Source organism: Limanda limanda, chromosome 10, assembly GCF_963576545.1.
Source record: "Limanda limanda chromosome 10, fLimLim1.1, whole genome shotgun sequence".
NCBI lineage: Eukaryota > Metazoa > Chordata > Actinopteri > Pleuronectiformes > Pleuronectidae > Limanda > Limanda limanda.
Window position 1 is genome coordinate 17978919 of NC_083645.1, and position 17248 is coordinate 17996166.

Sequence of the window (17248 nt, forward strand, 5' to 3'; positions counted from 1 at the left end):
CTCGCCCCGCCCCTTATTCGGTTTTGTCCAAATCGGGCTTTATGCGTCGCCGGAGCTCCCGATTTCAGGCCCGACGTCATCAGCGAGTAGAGGGAAGCGCTGACGTAGGTGGAAGAGTCACCGAGAGGAGAGGGCACGGGTGAGGGAGGGGGGGGGAGAGAGAGTTTCACCACTGCCAGCACTGATATTTCCTCCCCCCTCCCCCCTCCCTTCCTTTTACGTCGGTGTTGGTGCGTCGGGTGCCCCCCTGCTCAGGAGGAGTCCCAGGCTATATAAGTGACCCGCGAGCAGAGTCTCCCATCCAGTTTTACGGGCTCCGGACTTCTGTGCAAGAGACGGCGAACACAGCCTGCACTCCGAGAGGGGGGACCGACATCCAGCAGCCGGCCAGCACCCGAGCTGGACGCTGTGGCGGAGCTCAGGCAGACTCAGAGCTGACGAGAGAGGAGGTTTTCAAACCTTGCTCTGGAAAACAACACCAGCTGAGATGAAAGTCTTATAACTCAGAGCTTCTCTCTCTCACGCACCTCAGAGACCAGGGAGCTTCAGCCGAGACACGCAGCGGGAGCAGCACTCACGCAACTCTACAACTCCCACAACTCCTCGCGTCTGCGGGAATTTCGGTCGCAGCTCACCGCAGCCACCGGCCACGATGTACCGCTCAACCAAAGGAGCATCCAAGGCTCGGCGGGACCAGATCAACAGCGAGATCCGGTTCCTGAAGGACTTGTTGCCCCTCTCCGAGGCAGATAAAGCACGGCTCTCGTACCTGCACATCATGTCGCTGGCCTGCATGTACACGAGGAAATCCGTCTTCTTCACTCAAGGTAAGGATGAATTCACTCTGAATGAAAAACGACCTGTTGATGATTCTAACTGCAAAAATCTCTCACAGGAGGGAATCAACAAGTGTGTTAGAGGCAGCAGGGGCAGGGGGTGACGTTCAGATGGTTTTCAGATAAGCTGCAGAGCTGTGGATCATCGATCGATCGTTAGTTATCGATGTAGAAGCTGATATAAAAAACGCTCGATTGATAATCCGTCGCTGTCCGTGGTGCTGAAACGCTCTTACGCTACAAATACAGCCGCACCGCTGTCCATGGTGCTGAAACCCACTGCAGCCACTGCTGTTTCCTATATTGCGGGGATCAGATGTGCTTTGTTCATTATTATTATCACTATTTTTGATTTATTAAGAGATCTGACACCTCTCTCCACCTTTTTCTTTCCTCCAGAAGCGGGAGCTGCTGCTAGTCTTGAGGAGAGCTCGCAGTATCTGCTGTTCCACGAGCTGTCGGAGTTGATGCAGGCGCTGCCGGGTTTTCTGATGCTGCTGACTGGGGAAGGGAAGCTCCTGTACATGTCAGACAGCGTCTCCGAGCACCTCGGACACTCCATGGTGAGTCTACGCAGAAAAAAAATGATTTGCTGTGCGATGACGGGATATTCAAGCTCCGGTTTGGGCTTAATAAATAACATACGTGTCATTTTACAGGTGGATCTTGTGGCACAGGGAGACAGTGTGTATGATATCATCGACGCCTCAGATCATCTTATCATGAGGACCAACCTGTCAACGTCTACATCACTTGAGATAGGTAAGAAAAACGAAAAAAAAATGTAATTCTAGAACGAACGTTTGTTTCTCTCCACCTCTTAACTAAATAATACATGTAAAAAATGTGAATTTCAATAACCCCCCTCTCTTCTCCTCTACAGACCGTCTCTTCCGCTGTCATTTCAACACCTCTAAGTCTGTGCGGAGGCAGAGTGCTGGGAACAAGCTGGTTCTGATCCGAGCTCACTGCCTGCCACCCCCCACCACCTCTCCTGCTGCCGGGTCCTACTGGACATCCAACCCTGTGTGGGTGTGTTTCTGCTCCCCTCTGGAGCCCCACCCATCCCGCTCTGGCCCCGGGACAGAGAGGGACACGACTTCCAGCCCTTCTCAGGCCGAGGCCAACTTGTTTCTGTCCTGCTTCTACTCCCAACATGGCCGGGACATGAGGCTGGAGACAGCACAGGACAGGTGAGTTCGCAGAAAGCATCCTATCCCTTCACCTGTTGCTTCAATATGAAATGTCATGTGGTATATGTTTACTGAAGTAGTAAGGCATTATCGTCCTAACGCATCACCGCCCACTCTCCCCCTGCAGTGTAAGCACCTATCTTGGCTTTGATGTGACAGCTTTACGCGCCCGCTCCTGGTACAGCCTCCTCCACCCACAGGATCTGTCACATGCCTCCGCTCAGCACCGCAGCCTATGTAAGTGTACTCTTCACATATACCTACCAATTACAAACATCCGTGCCCACACAATTACACACAGTGTGCCCACTGGCACGCTGAAATACGATGATTAATAGGATTACAAACCGATGCCAACTTTTGCTGTGACTGTTGTTCCACAGTGAGAGAAGGAGGAGAGGGCAGAGCTGAGATGGTGGTTCGTGTGGAAGCTCAGGACCAGTCGTGGGTTTGGCTTTACATGGTTCTACAGCTGCAGCCTGGAGAAATTCCTATCAGCAGCAACAACTACATCATCAGGTAATTACTCACCTCTTTAAACCACACACAACTCATCACATTGGAAACAGAAGACTGGTAGAAGAATTCAAAAATACCATCCTAACTTCCTGTTTCCTCTCTCTCTCTCTCTGTCTCTCAGTGAGTCTGAGGCCTGGTCAGTGCGTCAGCAGCTCAGCTCGGAGCAGACCCAGCTGACCCTGGTCCTGACCACTGGCACCTCTCAGCCAGAGGGTCTGAGCCTGCAGTCCCCAGAGACCCTGTCCAGCCCAGACCAGGTCTTCACCCCCGGCAGCAGCGGCCTGTCGGCCCAGTCCTTTGACTTCAGCACCACCGGCTGCAGCGTGGGCTCCTCTGACGACCCTGGGAGCTCCGCGGCCGAGGCCATGCAGGTGGAGGGAGACCCCCGCTCCAGTATCTCCTCTATGGAGGAAGACAGCTTCTTCCAGCAGCATCCCGCTGAAAACCCCTCCGCTGCTTCCTCCCCCACTCCGGTCACCGTTGAAACAGTGGCAGACTTAGACTTTTTAACCCAGAACATTCTCCTGCCGCCGTCCTTCCAGCTCGACCCCCCGCTGCCAGTCCTGCCCCTCCCACCCGTCCCCACCTCACAAGCTCAACAGACCAAAGAGTTTGTGTGCACCCCACCCTACACCCCCCTTATTAGTGGGGCTAACTTCCCATTCAATGAACCCCTCTTCAGCTTCGACCCCAGCGGCACTACCACACCTCCCCCCGCTGACACAACGGCCTCTGCCACCACTTCCTTGGCCCCCTCAGGTTCCTCCACCACCCAACCAACGACCGCCTCCAGCCCCGCTCCCCCCACAACCCTCTCTTCCAAGCTCTCCCTCACTCTACCAACCCTCCCCACTGATCTCCTCTTCCCGACCGAGCCCTATGGCGGCTCCCTCTATGAGAAACTGCCCCCCACACCCGACAGCCCCGGAGATGACGACTGCACAGTGATGACCCTGCCCGAGGTCCGGGGTCCACTGTATGTAGATGTACCAATGGGGCCCCTCCAGTGCCCCCCCGAGGGCCTTCTCACACCAGAGGCATCCCCTGGCAAACAGCCCTGCCTCTCCTTCTTCTCCCTGGAGAGAGAGAGGGAGAAGGAGAGGGCAGAGATCTCTCTCTTAGCTCAGCACATCAGCTCATTGGCAGAGGGATTCTACCTGGATCCACTCTTGTCCAAACTCTCACCCTCGTCCTCCCCTCCCTCCCCCTTCCTGTCCCCCAACATAGAAACCCCTGATGTTGAATCAGTCCACATGCAGAGGGAGTTTTATCCCATCAAAGCGTGGAGAGGTCTGGACATTCCCCTCTTCCTCGATGAAGATGACTCTCTGTTTGAAGAGAGCATCCTACAAACCCTGCTCCAAGACGACTTCGCTCCTCCTCAGACACACGTCCCCTCCTTCCCCTCCCCGTGCACCTCTCCTATGCTCAACCCCTCCAGCCCAGGTTCTCCTCAAATCCCAGTGTGCTGGCACCAACCCTCCCAGTTTGAGGGAGTGGGCCACTTCTGTAGCGTCCAATCGGCGCAATGTAACTCCATGGACGTGTGCGGGGCGACAGAGGCTTCTGGGACTGGGATGATGGCGGAAGGGGAGGGGCTAGAGGAGGAAGCAATGGAGATCGAGGTGGTGTCATCTCCTGTGTCCTGTTGCTCCTCCATCCCAGCTTCCCCTCCCCTCATTCTCACCGCCTCCCCCAGCCCCTCCACCTCGATGCCCATCGGCTCGCCAACGCCCGCCGTGTCTTGCACTCAGTCCCTCATGGAGGAACTGGCCGTCCTGGAACCCATGTTTGGGGCAGGTGCCTCGATCGCCCCTGGCTTAGGGCAACAACCTGAGTTGTATCAACTCCAATGTCATCCATCGCCACAGTGCTTCCACAAAGGTAAGAATCGGAGTCATTTTCTCAATTTTAAATGAAGTTCAAATAAGATGAAAAAACATTCTCTGAAATTTCACCACTAACAATTTTTCTCTCTCTCTTTTCTTCTTTGTCTTCCAGATGGGAGTGGAAGTGTTCCTCCGTTCTAAAATAAGTCTGTGACTTACTTCATTAAGTATGGCATATTGTCATATTTTGTGGAGCCCCTTTTACTGAAAAGTAAAAAATTATTAAGTGTATAAATATACATAATGTATATACAACTTAAGGACTTTAACTCCTACATGTCTCCTAAGAACAAAGATTGGCTTTATATTTTTGTTCGGTCATAGTCTGTATACTACTACAAAACGGGCGCAACATTTACATGGTGGTGTAACCACATGGACGCATAACTGACTGGGTTCTGAGTCCATGTGGTGTCTTTCAGCTTCTCTGTAACACGAGTTCCAGATATAACCTGACAGAGAAACCTCTCTGAACTTGTTAGCGCTGTTTAACTTCCAGATGCGCATTTGTATTCACTCGTAGTGAAAACTCTGTTGTGAAAAAAAACAAAAAAACATTTCTTGCTAAGTTTCAATAGGGAGATGAATTATAGCGGTTTTGCCTGACATGCAGCAACGCAAACCCAAACCTCAAATGTATCACAAGTCAAATGTTTACAAATTTTTTACATCCTTAAGATGACGCCTATCAGTACATCAAAAGAAGACAGATTTCTTCTGTCCCGTCTTTAGAGCTGGTGCAGCTCTGGTTTGACCGCACTCCTCACGGCCTTAAAGGCTCCATCAAAACTCTAATATTCAACTGAAGACTGAGATACTTTGAGCTTTGGGGCTGTGCTTGAAACCTTTAACATTTCATATTTATCTCTCCATCTAAAATCTTGTGTATCGATGTGATGTGCAAACTAAAAAAGAAAACATGTGAAGAGATCTGGCATGTGAAGATCTCAAGAATGTTATCGGTGTCCATTGGTTTTCGAGATGTTACACCGAGCAAGAGATTTTCTGAAGGTTTTGCTGGAGATCCGATCATGCCACAAATCCACTGCTACGTTGTACTGTACATTAGACTCTGAATGTGCGCTCTTCAGGTCCCTCTTGGCCTGAGGGCAGTCGGCTGGATATTCTTGCAGCATCAATATTTGCAATGCTGGCAGCTTATAGCGGCTCCTGTGTGCCTGAAACGGCTCTGACCTGCTGAACTCTTTATCATGTCCATTCCACATGGACAGTGGCATCGTTGCTCCACTGGAGCGCGGTGTGGTGAGGCACAATTGACTATGTGAATGAGTGATTCTTCTTTTTTGAGAGGGGTTAGAATACTAAAGTTTTGTTTTAAAAAATGAATATAGGGATTGGGTGCTATTTCTATTCAGTTACAAAGCGACACGGGTTGAGAATGGTACTATTCCCATGGTGTCGACATGCTCACGTAGAGTTGTCTACGGTCAAGTAAAGGATTGATTCCTACGTTCTAGCTATTAAAGGCTAAGTTAATATAAATGTGTAAAATTATATTATTGTACGAGTGATATTTGAAAACGATGTTAATGCATATGCTTTATGTCTGAGGATGTAGGCATATGTTCTTTTCAGAAAGGTTGTACACATTTGTACATTTGTACGAAACTGTTATTGGTCTGTATATATATGAGAAAGAGATTTTTATTGCCTAAGATTGAATATATTCTAAACATCTTATTTACTGCAGAATGGACATTGTGGACCAGTGTTCTATTGTGATGCTTATGAGTGTATTTGGTTGTCATACAAATGCATTTATAATAAAGTGCACTTAATGCGGCTGATGCGTTTGTGTCGTCAGAGTCAAGCCCCCAGTTCCACCCCCCTGCCTCATCATCATCATCATCATCATCCCACCATTCCTGCCTCTTTCCCTCCCTCCCGTACACGCTCTCCTCCATTTCTTCCCCTGGAGCGAGTTTCGCTCAGCAACAGCACTGACGCACACACATGACGAGACAGAATGAGACACTTTCTGACTCAGACTGACGCACACACTTGGCATCGAGGTTTTTGCGTGCGAGGACATGCACACAGGCACACGCATCACACACACACACACACACAATAGTAGGCATATGACCCCCCCACCACCCTCTCTACAAACCAGAGCGGCCCACATTGGCTTGATGTACCTGCAACTCCATCCGCGCTCGGCGTGGCGTAAGACTCCATATATAGGCATTCCTGCTCCTGTGACCGAAGCAGCCTCCCATCTATTCTCAGCCTCCATTCAGAAGGATCAGGGCGGGGAGGGCTGGAGAGAGGGGAGACAAAGAAAGAGTGAGGGGAGGCTAAAATTAGAGGTACAGTAAAGAGGGATGTGGGCCAAACGGATTCTCTGTCGCCTCAGGATGAGAAGGTGAACATGATCGAACTCACAGACAATAAATAACACACATAGGTTCCACGTTTACAGTAAATCATGAAAGAAGATGTGGCAAAATAAGATGGGTTTTATAGATGGAGGTGTACATTCATCTTTTCTGCCAGATCTCACCATCTCTTGTAATACACCATACTGATTTTAATATATATATAGAGAAAAAATCCCTGAACATGGTATTTTTCTCTCTAAGTGAACATTGTGTTCCATTGGTAGCTGCTGCAGCATCAGTGATGGAGTGAAGAAGAGATGCAGAGGAGGAGATGCTGCACAGCTCACTGCTGACATCCTCTGGAAAACACAAGTACTGCACAGGAGAGCAGCATTTAGTCTAAGAAGCCATGTTAAAACACTAAATGAAGAGGAGACAGTTTTAATGTTTCTGGATCAATTGACATAAGTGATAAGTGATAAGTTATAAGTGATATAAAACCACAGGACTTGACGGAAGGATAAAGGTTTAGTTCATATATGACTGAGGGATACAGATAAGTTCCTTATAAGGATATTAAAGTTTTACATTTTTAATATCTGATTTAAACAATACTCACATGCTCATATGTATAATGTTAGCTTCAAAAATCGTTGCTCCTGCAAGAGGAATGAAAACTCATTACCTCTTTGTGAGTCTCTGTGCTGAGCTGTGCTGGAGGGACAGTAACACAAAGGTGGACAAACACGTGGCTGCATCTATCAGGCGTTTAGATTCAAAGTGCTTTCACACTTTCTACCTGTGCACACAGTTTTGTACTTCTATCTTAGTGAGGACACTCACTGGCCTAATGCATTCCCCAGACCCTCACCCTAACCTGATGATTAATGATCACCCTAAAACAGGCCTGACATGGAAATTACTGAAAGTTCACCCATTGAAAAACAAACACATAAACACACACACTTATCTTTCTGAAGCTGTGAGGACACTCATTGGTGTATTGCATTTCCTTGCCCCTAAACCCCCAAAGCTAAATGTCTAACACTAACCAAACCATATAGGGTTTACCAACATGTCATCTCTTAACCAGGACCTGTTCGCCTCATTAGTTCTTTGGTCTCCATGAGGTCTAATGGTCTTAATACTGGAAACGGTCCTAAGGAGGCAACAAACACGAGGAAACACACACAGTGAGGGACAAACGTTGACAAATAAACTGTATAATGGACCATGTGGCTGCAGTTTTATTACAGATTTGGAAAAAACCAACCTCATTTAATAAGAATGATCCTGTATGTCGATGTTGTGATGTGGTAAATGCAGAATAATTCACATATAAAATGGTCGAACCGATGTTCCAGACAGTGAACTTGTGTAACATTTGGAGCTGAAATCAACAACCACACTCATAAATGTCACAGGTGTGAAAATGACCCAATAAAAGAGCCCAGAGTCCAATGTGAAATTTTTAAATTGCTTGTTTTGTCAGACCTATAATCCAAATCCCTGAATTTACAATCTGTAACCAATCACTTTCCTGAAGAAAAACTGAGTGATGAATTATTTCAGCATAATTTTTCAATGCATTATACACTATAAAAAGATTAATTAATACTTATTAAACAAACATGTGGAATCATCACAGAATAAGGACAATAGAAATTTGTGGAATGAGAAGATGGAAATATCGTGTGAGTTCTTCAACAAATCCGATCCTGTCATTCCATTATAATTCCAGATAAAATCAAGGAACAAGAATACTGCTATAGTCCCTGCTATTGTGATTTCTACAATAATTCATGTCACGGATCCTTTAGGTCCCGTATCAATGAGACGTGTGTGAAACGAGCAGGAGACCATCTGCACCATCTGACAAAAAGCCAAATCTCTTCCAGCCCTGTTAATAATAGATAACAACATCAAAGAGACTGAATGTACAATTACAGAACAGCGCAATTACACTTTCATTAGCTCGGCGCGCAGGAAGTGAAACGCTCAGGGGCAGGAATATTTCCAGAAATGGGAGTGGGTGTTTTTGTCAAAACGTCTGTGATGAACTTTAACTGTAACTTTCACGCTAAAATATTAAAACAAACACTATTTGCTGCGAAGAAACATCTTAATATCAGCTGTGAATAAGGACACAGGAGAAAATCACATAACAGATGACTCTTTATTGAGATCTGACACACATGATACTAACATTGTTCTCGTACGAATGCAGTACATTTATATAAAGATAAATAAAAACAGGAATGGGTGCTGGGCGTCAGTATTGGATGTTGCAGCTCTTCACTTCTTTTTACTCATCAGGGCTTCGGCTGCGGCTGCGGCTTCGGCTGCATCGGTTTTCATTTTCTCCTCCCTCTGCTCCAAGAAGAGTTTGTATTCATCAGCTGAGAGACTGGGGAGGGGGACGGGGGGGGACGGGAGAGAAACATACAACATAGTTACTTACAGTTACTACAGGATTCTGACCCACAGTAAGACAGCTACACTGTTAAAAGGTTTAAGAGGCAAAACGGGATGTGGCCTGGGACGCATGTGGCCACACAAAGCAAATGGAGGATGCCATATGAAGGACGGCCTACTCAGCTGACTTCCTCTGACCTGCTAAAGTTTCACAATAACCCACAGTTAATGAATAAACAAAATATATAGAGCATATAGAGCTGGGAAGTGAGATCGGATCAACGGAGACACATTCAGGACACATAATTACCTCAGCCAACAAGTAAAGTTGCAGTTTACATCCATGTCTGTCGGGACTTGTATAATATATTTAGTGGCAGAATATTAATTAAGGCATTAAGTGTTTTCATCATATTTACTATATCAATTCTTGAATTGTGGCCAAAAACATGTTTTGTGCACTAACAGCGACCTTGAGTTTAGACCTTAATCTAATCAATTTAGTCCACGTGAATTTTTTTTTTTAAAGAAATTCCCAGTACTCTCCCTGACAAACTGTGTTACCTGAGACTGGTGCGGACAGAAAGCCCCAATAAAATAAAGCCCCCAGAGTCAAAGAGGAACAACTGCATTCTGGAGTCAGTGTGTTGTACTGCTGTCCAGGGAGAAATCCATCTTACAAAAAAAAGTTTCTCAACCGACAGTTCTCTCAATAAATCATAATGCAGGGCAGCCACAAGACACGTTATGTTTTAAGTGACGGGGAGCAAGGGATTGTGGGAGAAGTACAAAATCATTAGCTGAAGTAGAAAGTGAAGCCTCGGTGTGATTCTGCCTGAACGTCGAACTAAAAGAGTTCACGACCATATGAATACAAATCTGTGGAAAGTCATAAATAATAAATACGTGGTGTCAGAGCAAACTCAGGAGGATGTTGAGACACTGGTGAGCGAGGACTGGATGTCACACCTTTCAAATCTAAAGAATCACTGTGTCCAGCTCAATATTACATACTGACTCTGTACAGGACATTTATTATGTACAGGTTCAACAAATTATTATTTCCATTACGATTAATCTGATTATTTATAAGTAATAGTTCGGTCTTTATAATAGTTCAACATTTTTCAGTCTCAAATGCCTTGTTTTGTTTAATCAATGATCATAAAGATATCATGATTAAAGGGATGTGGAATTTATGCTGAATAAATGACTTAAACTAGGTATCGATTATTATAATAATTGCACTTTATACATTTTACATTGATCCACTGATCTATCAGCTGACAACCCACTGAATTACAGCTCTTATAACTAACAAATGGACTCTATTGATATGGTGCTTTTTCAGGTTTATCCACGTTTCAAAGAGCTTCTATATGGAGCACTTCTTCTGTCACACTTCATTCACACACTGTGGACAGTCAGGGGTCACAGGGGTCAGCAGCCTGCCTCAGGACACTTCACTACTATGTCCATGTTGTTTTTACAGGGAGAATAAAGAGAATAATCTCATACTAACATGAAATTGGTTTCCCGTATGCAATTTTTTTGACCAACATCTACACTGACCACGATATATTGATTTTCTATTCTTTTACTTTAACATATGAGCTAAATGTTATTTCATTGTAGAGCTGTGTGCAGGGTCAATCTTGCATCGGGAACACTGGGAGAAATCTTGTCATATTGATGGGCCAGAGGTTTTTTACTGGTCTTCTCTCTGTGCCAATCACAGCTGTACAGTTCAGCTATTACTTGGTCACAAAGTACTTTTTACAGTGGAGCCTCTTATATGTCATTATATATATAATGAATAGTAATTATTCTATTAAAGCCCCTTTCCCACAATCTCCCCTTTTCACTGGACTTTTATTATTTCTTTACTGTCATTTTATCTGACCTCTTGTGGCCATTATTATGAATAGCAGCATTTATGGAAAGCAGGGCTCATAAACTTATTTCTTTGCAGGTCTGAAATATATGTGAATCGATATGTGACAGTGTGTCCTCGCTCATTTAAAGAACTTTATACAAAGAGGATCTACTCCGACCAACTAACTAACTGAGGAGAGGACCTGTAGTCGTTGTGTGTGTGTGTGAGTGTGCCCAATGGTCAGGTTTATTGTGTTTTTTCCAGTCGATAAACTGATCCATGAGCAGAATCGGGACTTACTCTTTGACAATCTTGATGCCGAGTGATCGAGCTGAGCCGATGATACATTTGACGACGTGTTCCAGGGACGAGTTCCTGACTTTGAAGCACTCATCCTCGGCTTTCACCTGAGCGATCTCATACACTGCCCTTAGTGACACCATCCCGGCTGTTTCATGACCTACACACACACACGCACAAAAGAGACAGAAAGGTGTGAATAAATACAGAGCAAAAAAATCTATAAATCTACAATGGAACGCTTAATACAAAAGAGGACAAAGTGGAGGAATGTGTTTGTGTGGAGGTGGTGACTGGGTGATGTCAGGAGTCAACAGCTGAAATGAGTCTGGAGATAGCAGAGAGCATAAAAGCTGGAAAATTCATAATTCTCTTTTCTGAACACAGCACCTTTGCCACTTCCTTCCTCTGCAGCAGTTCCACCGCACGTCATGAATATAACATCAATCACAGCCCAGCTCAAAACCGAGCCCATGGAGAGACGCGTGTCCATTTCTGGATGGGCTCAGCAGGTGATTATTTGAGCGAGAGCAGAAACATAAGTGCAGCAGCACATCTCACCTGTCTTGCCGGCTCCTTTCGCGATGCCCGCTGCCTGCTTGAGGAAGTAAGACACCGTGGGTTGGCCGATCTTCAGGTCGTACGTTCTGTCAGGCTGAGCAGAGGGAGAGGAGAGGAGGGCAAGTGAGCATTTGAGGTTTTCAAGGAGCAATAATCTCACTGTGGCCAGGATATTAAAAACAGAGGTCAACCCAACTCCTCCCTTAAGAAATGCATCCTTCTCCTTAGATTTCAGTCTATAAGATTTCTCTTTTTTCATAGTTTTTGCTGCAGTTGCTATAACAAAGTATTTGTTCTTGCAGTGTACAGAGAAAACAGTCACAGATCTATCATTTGAAAACATAGTAATTGTTTGAAACAACCTTGATTTCAGACAAAGAAAAACAAAGACAAGCTAAACTACTGAGACTTTGCCTGAAAAAACAAATTGTTGCAACATGATTTCATCAGTTTGGTGACTTTAAAAAATGCAGTTTCTTTCTAGTGTTTCAAATGACTAGTTTTGAAATGGGAGTCTTGTAAAATATGCAGTCGACTTCATGCTCAAAGACTTAAGCTGCAGTTTCTTCTCTCCACTGCTGTAAAAGACTGAACATTGAATACATTGTTATTTTGCACTGGAGATCTAATTAAACGAATTTCATGAATGAACAGGGTTTCATTTAAACAAATATAACTAAATTTCACATTTAGTTCTTTCTTTAAAGGCTTTGTTTTTCATTGTCTCCATCATTGGATGTTCAGTGGTGTGATGGAGGAGGAGGGGTCATCGTGCAACACAGGTCGTTAGTCGCAATCAACCTGTGGGTGTTTCAGTTATGTGTCGTGATCATTCATCAATCGGGGCGTTCTTTTAGAAATCGTTTGAGTCCTCTGCTGGCGATGGGGACTAACATCAAACATGACACTGCTCAGGTCGGCTGTGTTCGCTTTGAAGCCGATGAAATTATTGTGAAATTAAATTCTCCACGGCCGTGGAAGTGAAGCTGACTCAGCTGGTTGGCCAGTTGGCCTCGCATGCTAATGACTGCAGCCAACGCTAGAGCGAATGTAAACACTGGTTTATGATTTTCACAGACTTTTCACTGCACTTTTGTTACAGAAAGACCACAGAAAAAAAATGAGACACCAACTTCCAGACTCTGTCAATGTGAAACATTATTCTGCTGCAGCCTCTTGCACACTGCTTCATCATGCAGAGAAATCCACAGACTGACAGGCCTGTCGTATGTGGTAAACGTTATTATGTTTGAGCACGGCTGTTTGAGGCCGTCCCCATGCTGCCAGGAATATACTGTTACTCTGGTGGAGAAATACTAGGTTAATCTATATGGTTTTAATCTAATAAATGGACTTGCATACAGCTGCTTATTTACACATCCAGAGACACTAAGAAAAATTACAATTCATCCAATGTCAAATTTGTAATTTCCATTTCAGTTCCTGAATGATGTTAGCAGATTAATGCTCCCCCTATTTTTTAGTGTGTGCTGTTTGGTGCTGGTCAGGCAGAACACAGTGGTTTATAAGTGCTTTTTTATGCTGAATTAGAAACAATACTAGACAGTGCATTGACAGGGAAACTCAACGGTGATATTCTGAGGTTTAGACTCAAACGATGAGCTGAAAGACGCTAAAACTTAAAAGTCACTTCATAAATCTCTGTGGGTTTGTCACCAAAAATGACTACAGTCACATTACACACATAAAATACAGGCCATTTAAAAGATGATGGACAAAATAATGTGAAGACATAAAAAATGACTTTAACTTTGAAGTAACCTCGGCCATTTGCATGCCGTGTTTAGGTTATTTTGTCGACCCCCTGTGGGTTCAGCTGCTGCGCATCTGTTCTCCTGCCTGATTCGTTCGCCATTTTCATCCTCCCCTCAGGACCAAAATAAAAATAATCTCTTCAGCCTCACTGAGTTATTCTGACCCTTTTCTTTACAGTCAGATTTGTTCCCTCGGTGGACTTCCCCTTTAAAAAACCCTCAAATCAGACATATAGATCCTATCAATAAATCATCAGAGGAAAGTTTACTGTGGATCGTTTGTTATCTGTCACAAAACAACAAAAACAACAAACAGAGAAGAACAAACAGTAGCTGAGCAGAGAAGATACCACCGAGCAGGTGATTTGTCATCAGAGTTGTGTTATCTAACCGCACTGACCTTTGGACAGAGGCAACAGAATTTTTCTCTATCTATGGAAAAGCTAAAGGTCTAGTGGGTTGCTACTGTTTCCTCCACTTTTTTTTACAAGATGAAACAAACAGAATATATTGCACCAGACTTTTTCCTGCAGGCAAAAACAAGACTGAGCTAAACTGAAAGAGTGAAAGCCCCTGCTCCCCAAAACATTTAAACACTAGTTCAGCGTTTTGAGGAATATGCTTATCTGCTTTCAAGACTTACTGTACTGATGAGAGGCTTTTAGCTCAGTGCCATGGAATTCAAAACGCATATTCTTGTTTCCCCCCGAGATGAACTGTAATATCTTCCTCCAGCTCCACTATCAGATAAAAAACTTTGGTGCATTTGATTTTGTACTTTTCGTACATAATGTACGATGCTAAATAAATTAGCATTTAGCTGAGAGTCCCACTGTGACTGAGTACAGTCCACACACTGTATAAAAAGATGGATAACGGGCATTTGGGGCCAGAGTCTGCACAGTAGCGATTGGGGAATCAAGCCGTTGTAGCGTTGAACAGTCGATACACACATCTGGCCAATCACAAGTCAGTCAGCTGTCAATCATGATGTTTTTTTTTCATAGTATCAAATAACCAATAAAAACAAACCTACTGGGAAAATTACCACAGCATAAACATCCGTGTTACAAGAAGCACCTAAAATGACAGAAACCATTCTGTTGATGTGTTCTTGGACTTTTCAGTGTGGTCCATGTCCCAGCCTCTATCTTAGGGAAGGTGGGACGTATGCAGGTGGCAACCGTGATGCATTAGCTTCACTTTTGGCAAGCAGTCATCTTTATATACAGTCTATGGTACGGCCGGACAGAGCCACAGGCTCTTCACTCCTGTTACATGTCTATTTGTGTGTGGATTCAATTTATGAGGAACGTAATGTGAGTCCCATGTTAGTAGTTTTTATAGTTATCTTATTGAACTTTCTGCTCTGGATCCTTAACACACAGGTATGAGAGTGGATTGATCTCAAACTCAGTGCAAAAAAGTAAAAGGTAGACTTTCAGAAAAAGTTAAACGTTTCCTTTAAACACGATGAAAGGTGTCGGATGTGCCCAAGGCTACAAACAAGCCTGAGGTGAAAGAGAAACATTTCAAGTCTAACATTAAACTTCATATACAGCGAATACACAGCACTGCTGTGTGCAGCCCTGAAAGGCACCAGCAGATGGCCCTGATAGGCAGCAGCGAGCAGGAAATTTATGTCAAAATAAATTCAAGCCTTTTAACGGATTAGGCTTCCCCCCACAAACCTCATTACAACACACATGTATTTCACTTCTGACATAAAGAGGTGAGTTGGTGTGTCGAAAAAAAAACAACTACAAGCTACCAACACCTCTTTTCTGAGTAATTCACATCTCTTGCATGCACTTAATGCTTCTTGACTCCAAGTTCCTCTGGGTATTGCTTCATTAATGAATTCAAATGGAAAAGGCTTACTTCTGTGGTAGAGTATGAATAATGGAAGTGTTCTGGTAATGTTATGCAGCAAGTGGAATTAACCACAGTCGTGGGAGGGAGGGGTGTAAAGTGAAAAGGGTAAGGGTGGGGTTAGTGAGACCCATACCGAGCCGAGCCGCACAGACCCACCTTCACATGGATCTTGACAGGGAGAGGGATGCCCTCCTTCAGCTCCTTGGTTTTCTCATTGAAGTCCTTGCAGAACTGTCCGATGGGGATTCCTTTCTGGAAAGGAGGACGGGGGAAAACGTGAGAATATAGGCAAATAAACATGGAAGCTGTGAGAGCTGCTTTAAAATATATCTGGGCTCACAAACATTCAGTCAAACGTCCCTCATGTCACACCGCTGGAATACAGATGCCTGAGCTGCTGTCAGTCCGTCACAGCTTCAGAGGCGTCTAACTATTCACACATGAGTGGCTCAGGGAGCGGGAATGGGATGGTATATACTACATAACTTATATAGAAGAGAGGGTGTGTGAAAAAGTCATTTTTGCACTACATATTGTTGTTTTGCCCACACCGCATCTGTGTGTGTGTGCAGTGCTTTGTTGTTCCAGACAATGTGTGTGTTTGTGCGCGTGTTTGTGTGTGTGTGTCACTCGAGCTATGACTGAACGCATGTTGGTGCCCAGAGCCAGAGAAACCCAGTGATGAATGAGGCTCCCATTTTCAAGCTCCTGCGAGGCCAACCCGAGCGAGAGCAAAATGGATGGGTGACATTAAGTCAACACTCGGCCAGCGCTGCTCCTTTGCACCATTCCTCTTTGCAGCTGAATTCAGAGGCAAAAAACTAATACAGAATCTAATTATTGCTGTTGAAATTTAAGCTGACCTTCACCCGTCATCATTCCCAACGGCAGCAGACTGATTGAAATGTTCATTTCAGAAATGAGGGGAAGAAAAAAAGAATTTTTATACACAGTTTAATGGACTCGTGAGCTTCCATAGCTCCAAGTCAGTGCCTAGCTGAGCCCTCAGATTCGAATAATGGATCTGATGAAAAGTCAGTCATCCTGAGACCTTCGCCAATGACGGAGCCGGGAAGACATTTATTTGAACTTAACGGAGCAGAAAGTTCTCTGAACATCATCTCCGCTAAAGGCTTCAAAAGCACCTGATGAATGCTAATCAGCCGCTCAATCTGCAGAACCCCCTCACTTCATTAGTGTCTAAAATGCGGCTCAATACTCTTCGGAATTTCCGAGCATCTCGCGAACAAAATAATAAACTGATTGAAATTTCAACATACCACATGCGTCGAGGCAGGTTATTGTTTCAGAGCTGATGGGTGCTATTTGAATTACAATGCCGCACTAATGAAATGGAATGCAGTTACATCCCCAGAGCCCCTGCTAGGCTCTACCTTCCCTCCCCTCCGGTGCTTATTAATAGTAATCCTATGCCAACCGCACTACCCTCTACCCGTGCCTTTCCCTCCCTCCACCTCCCATAAAACAACATAGCAATGGTAAACATGCGAGGAGGGAGCACTGAAGGAAAGTCTAATTAAATTTGGATTAATGTAAAGGCTATGATGTTGGGTATGAGTCAAAGCAAAGCCTCAGGCTCTGCCTCACACATTCGGCTCCCATTCCTTTCCTTCTCTTCAGCGAATGGTGGATAATGATTTCTCCCA

At 44.7% G+C, this 17248-nt stretch overlaps 2 protein-coding genes across 2 annotated transcripts in view; one reads left to right on the forward strand and one right to left on the reverse strand.

Annotated features, from left to right (window-relative positions):
- Positions 1-652: 652 nt before the first annotated feature.
- On the forward strand, positions 653-4578 carry npas4a (neuronal PAS domain protein 4a). The gene is made up of 8 exons (XM_061080279.1): positions 653-827; positions 1236-1399; positions 1496-1598; positions 1720-2029; positions 2157-2266; positions 2413-2548; positions 2670-4432; positions 4550-4578. Exons 1-8 carry the CDS (start codon positions 653-655, stop codon positions 4576-4578), a joined length of 2790 nt encoding a protein of 929 aa, XP_060936262.1.
- Positions 4579-8938: 4360 nt separating this feature from the next.
- The window catches only part of mrpl11 (mitochondrial ribosomal protein L11), a 37844-nt gene continuing 29534 nt past the window's right edge, over positions 8939-17248 (reverse strand). The window contains exons 3-6 of the mRNA XM_061079943.1: positions 15738-15833; positions 11932-12025; positions 11371-11530; positions 8939-9186 (exon numbers count right to left, since the gene is read on the reverse strand). Coding sequence (XP_060935926.1) covers positions 9075-9186; positions 11371-11530; positions 11932-12025; positions 15738-15833 — 462 coding nt within the window. The 3' untranslated portion in view covers positions 8939-9074. The remainder of the gene's footprint in view (positions 9187-11370; positions 11531-11931; positions 12026-15737; positions 15834-17248) is intronic.

What these genes read in the sequence shown, in the direction of transcription:
- npas4a (XM_061080279.1), top strand. Translation starts at nt 653, where the DNA reads ATGTACCGCTCAACCAAAGGAGCATCCAAGGCTCGGCGGGACCAGATC. An exon ending in CGCTCAGCACCGCAGCCTAT is followed by an intron (nt 2,267 to 2,412) that starts GTAAGTGTACTC and finishes GTTGTTCCACAG; the next exon opens with TGAGAGAAGGAGGAGAGGGC. An exon ending in AGCAACAACTACATCATCAG is followed by an intron (nt 2,549 to 2,669) that starts GTAATTACTCAC and finishes TCTGTCTCTCAG; the next exon opens with TGAGTCTGAGGCCTGGTCAG.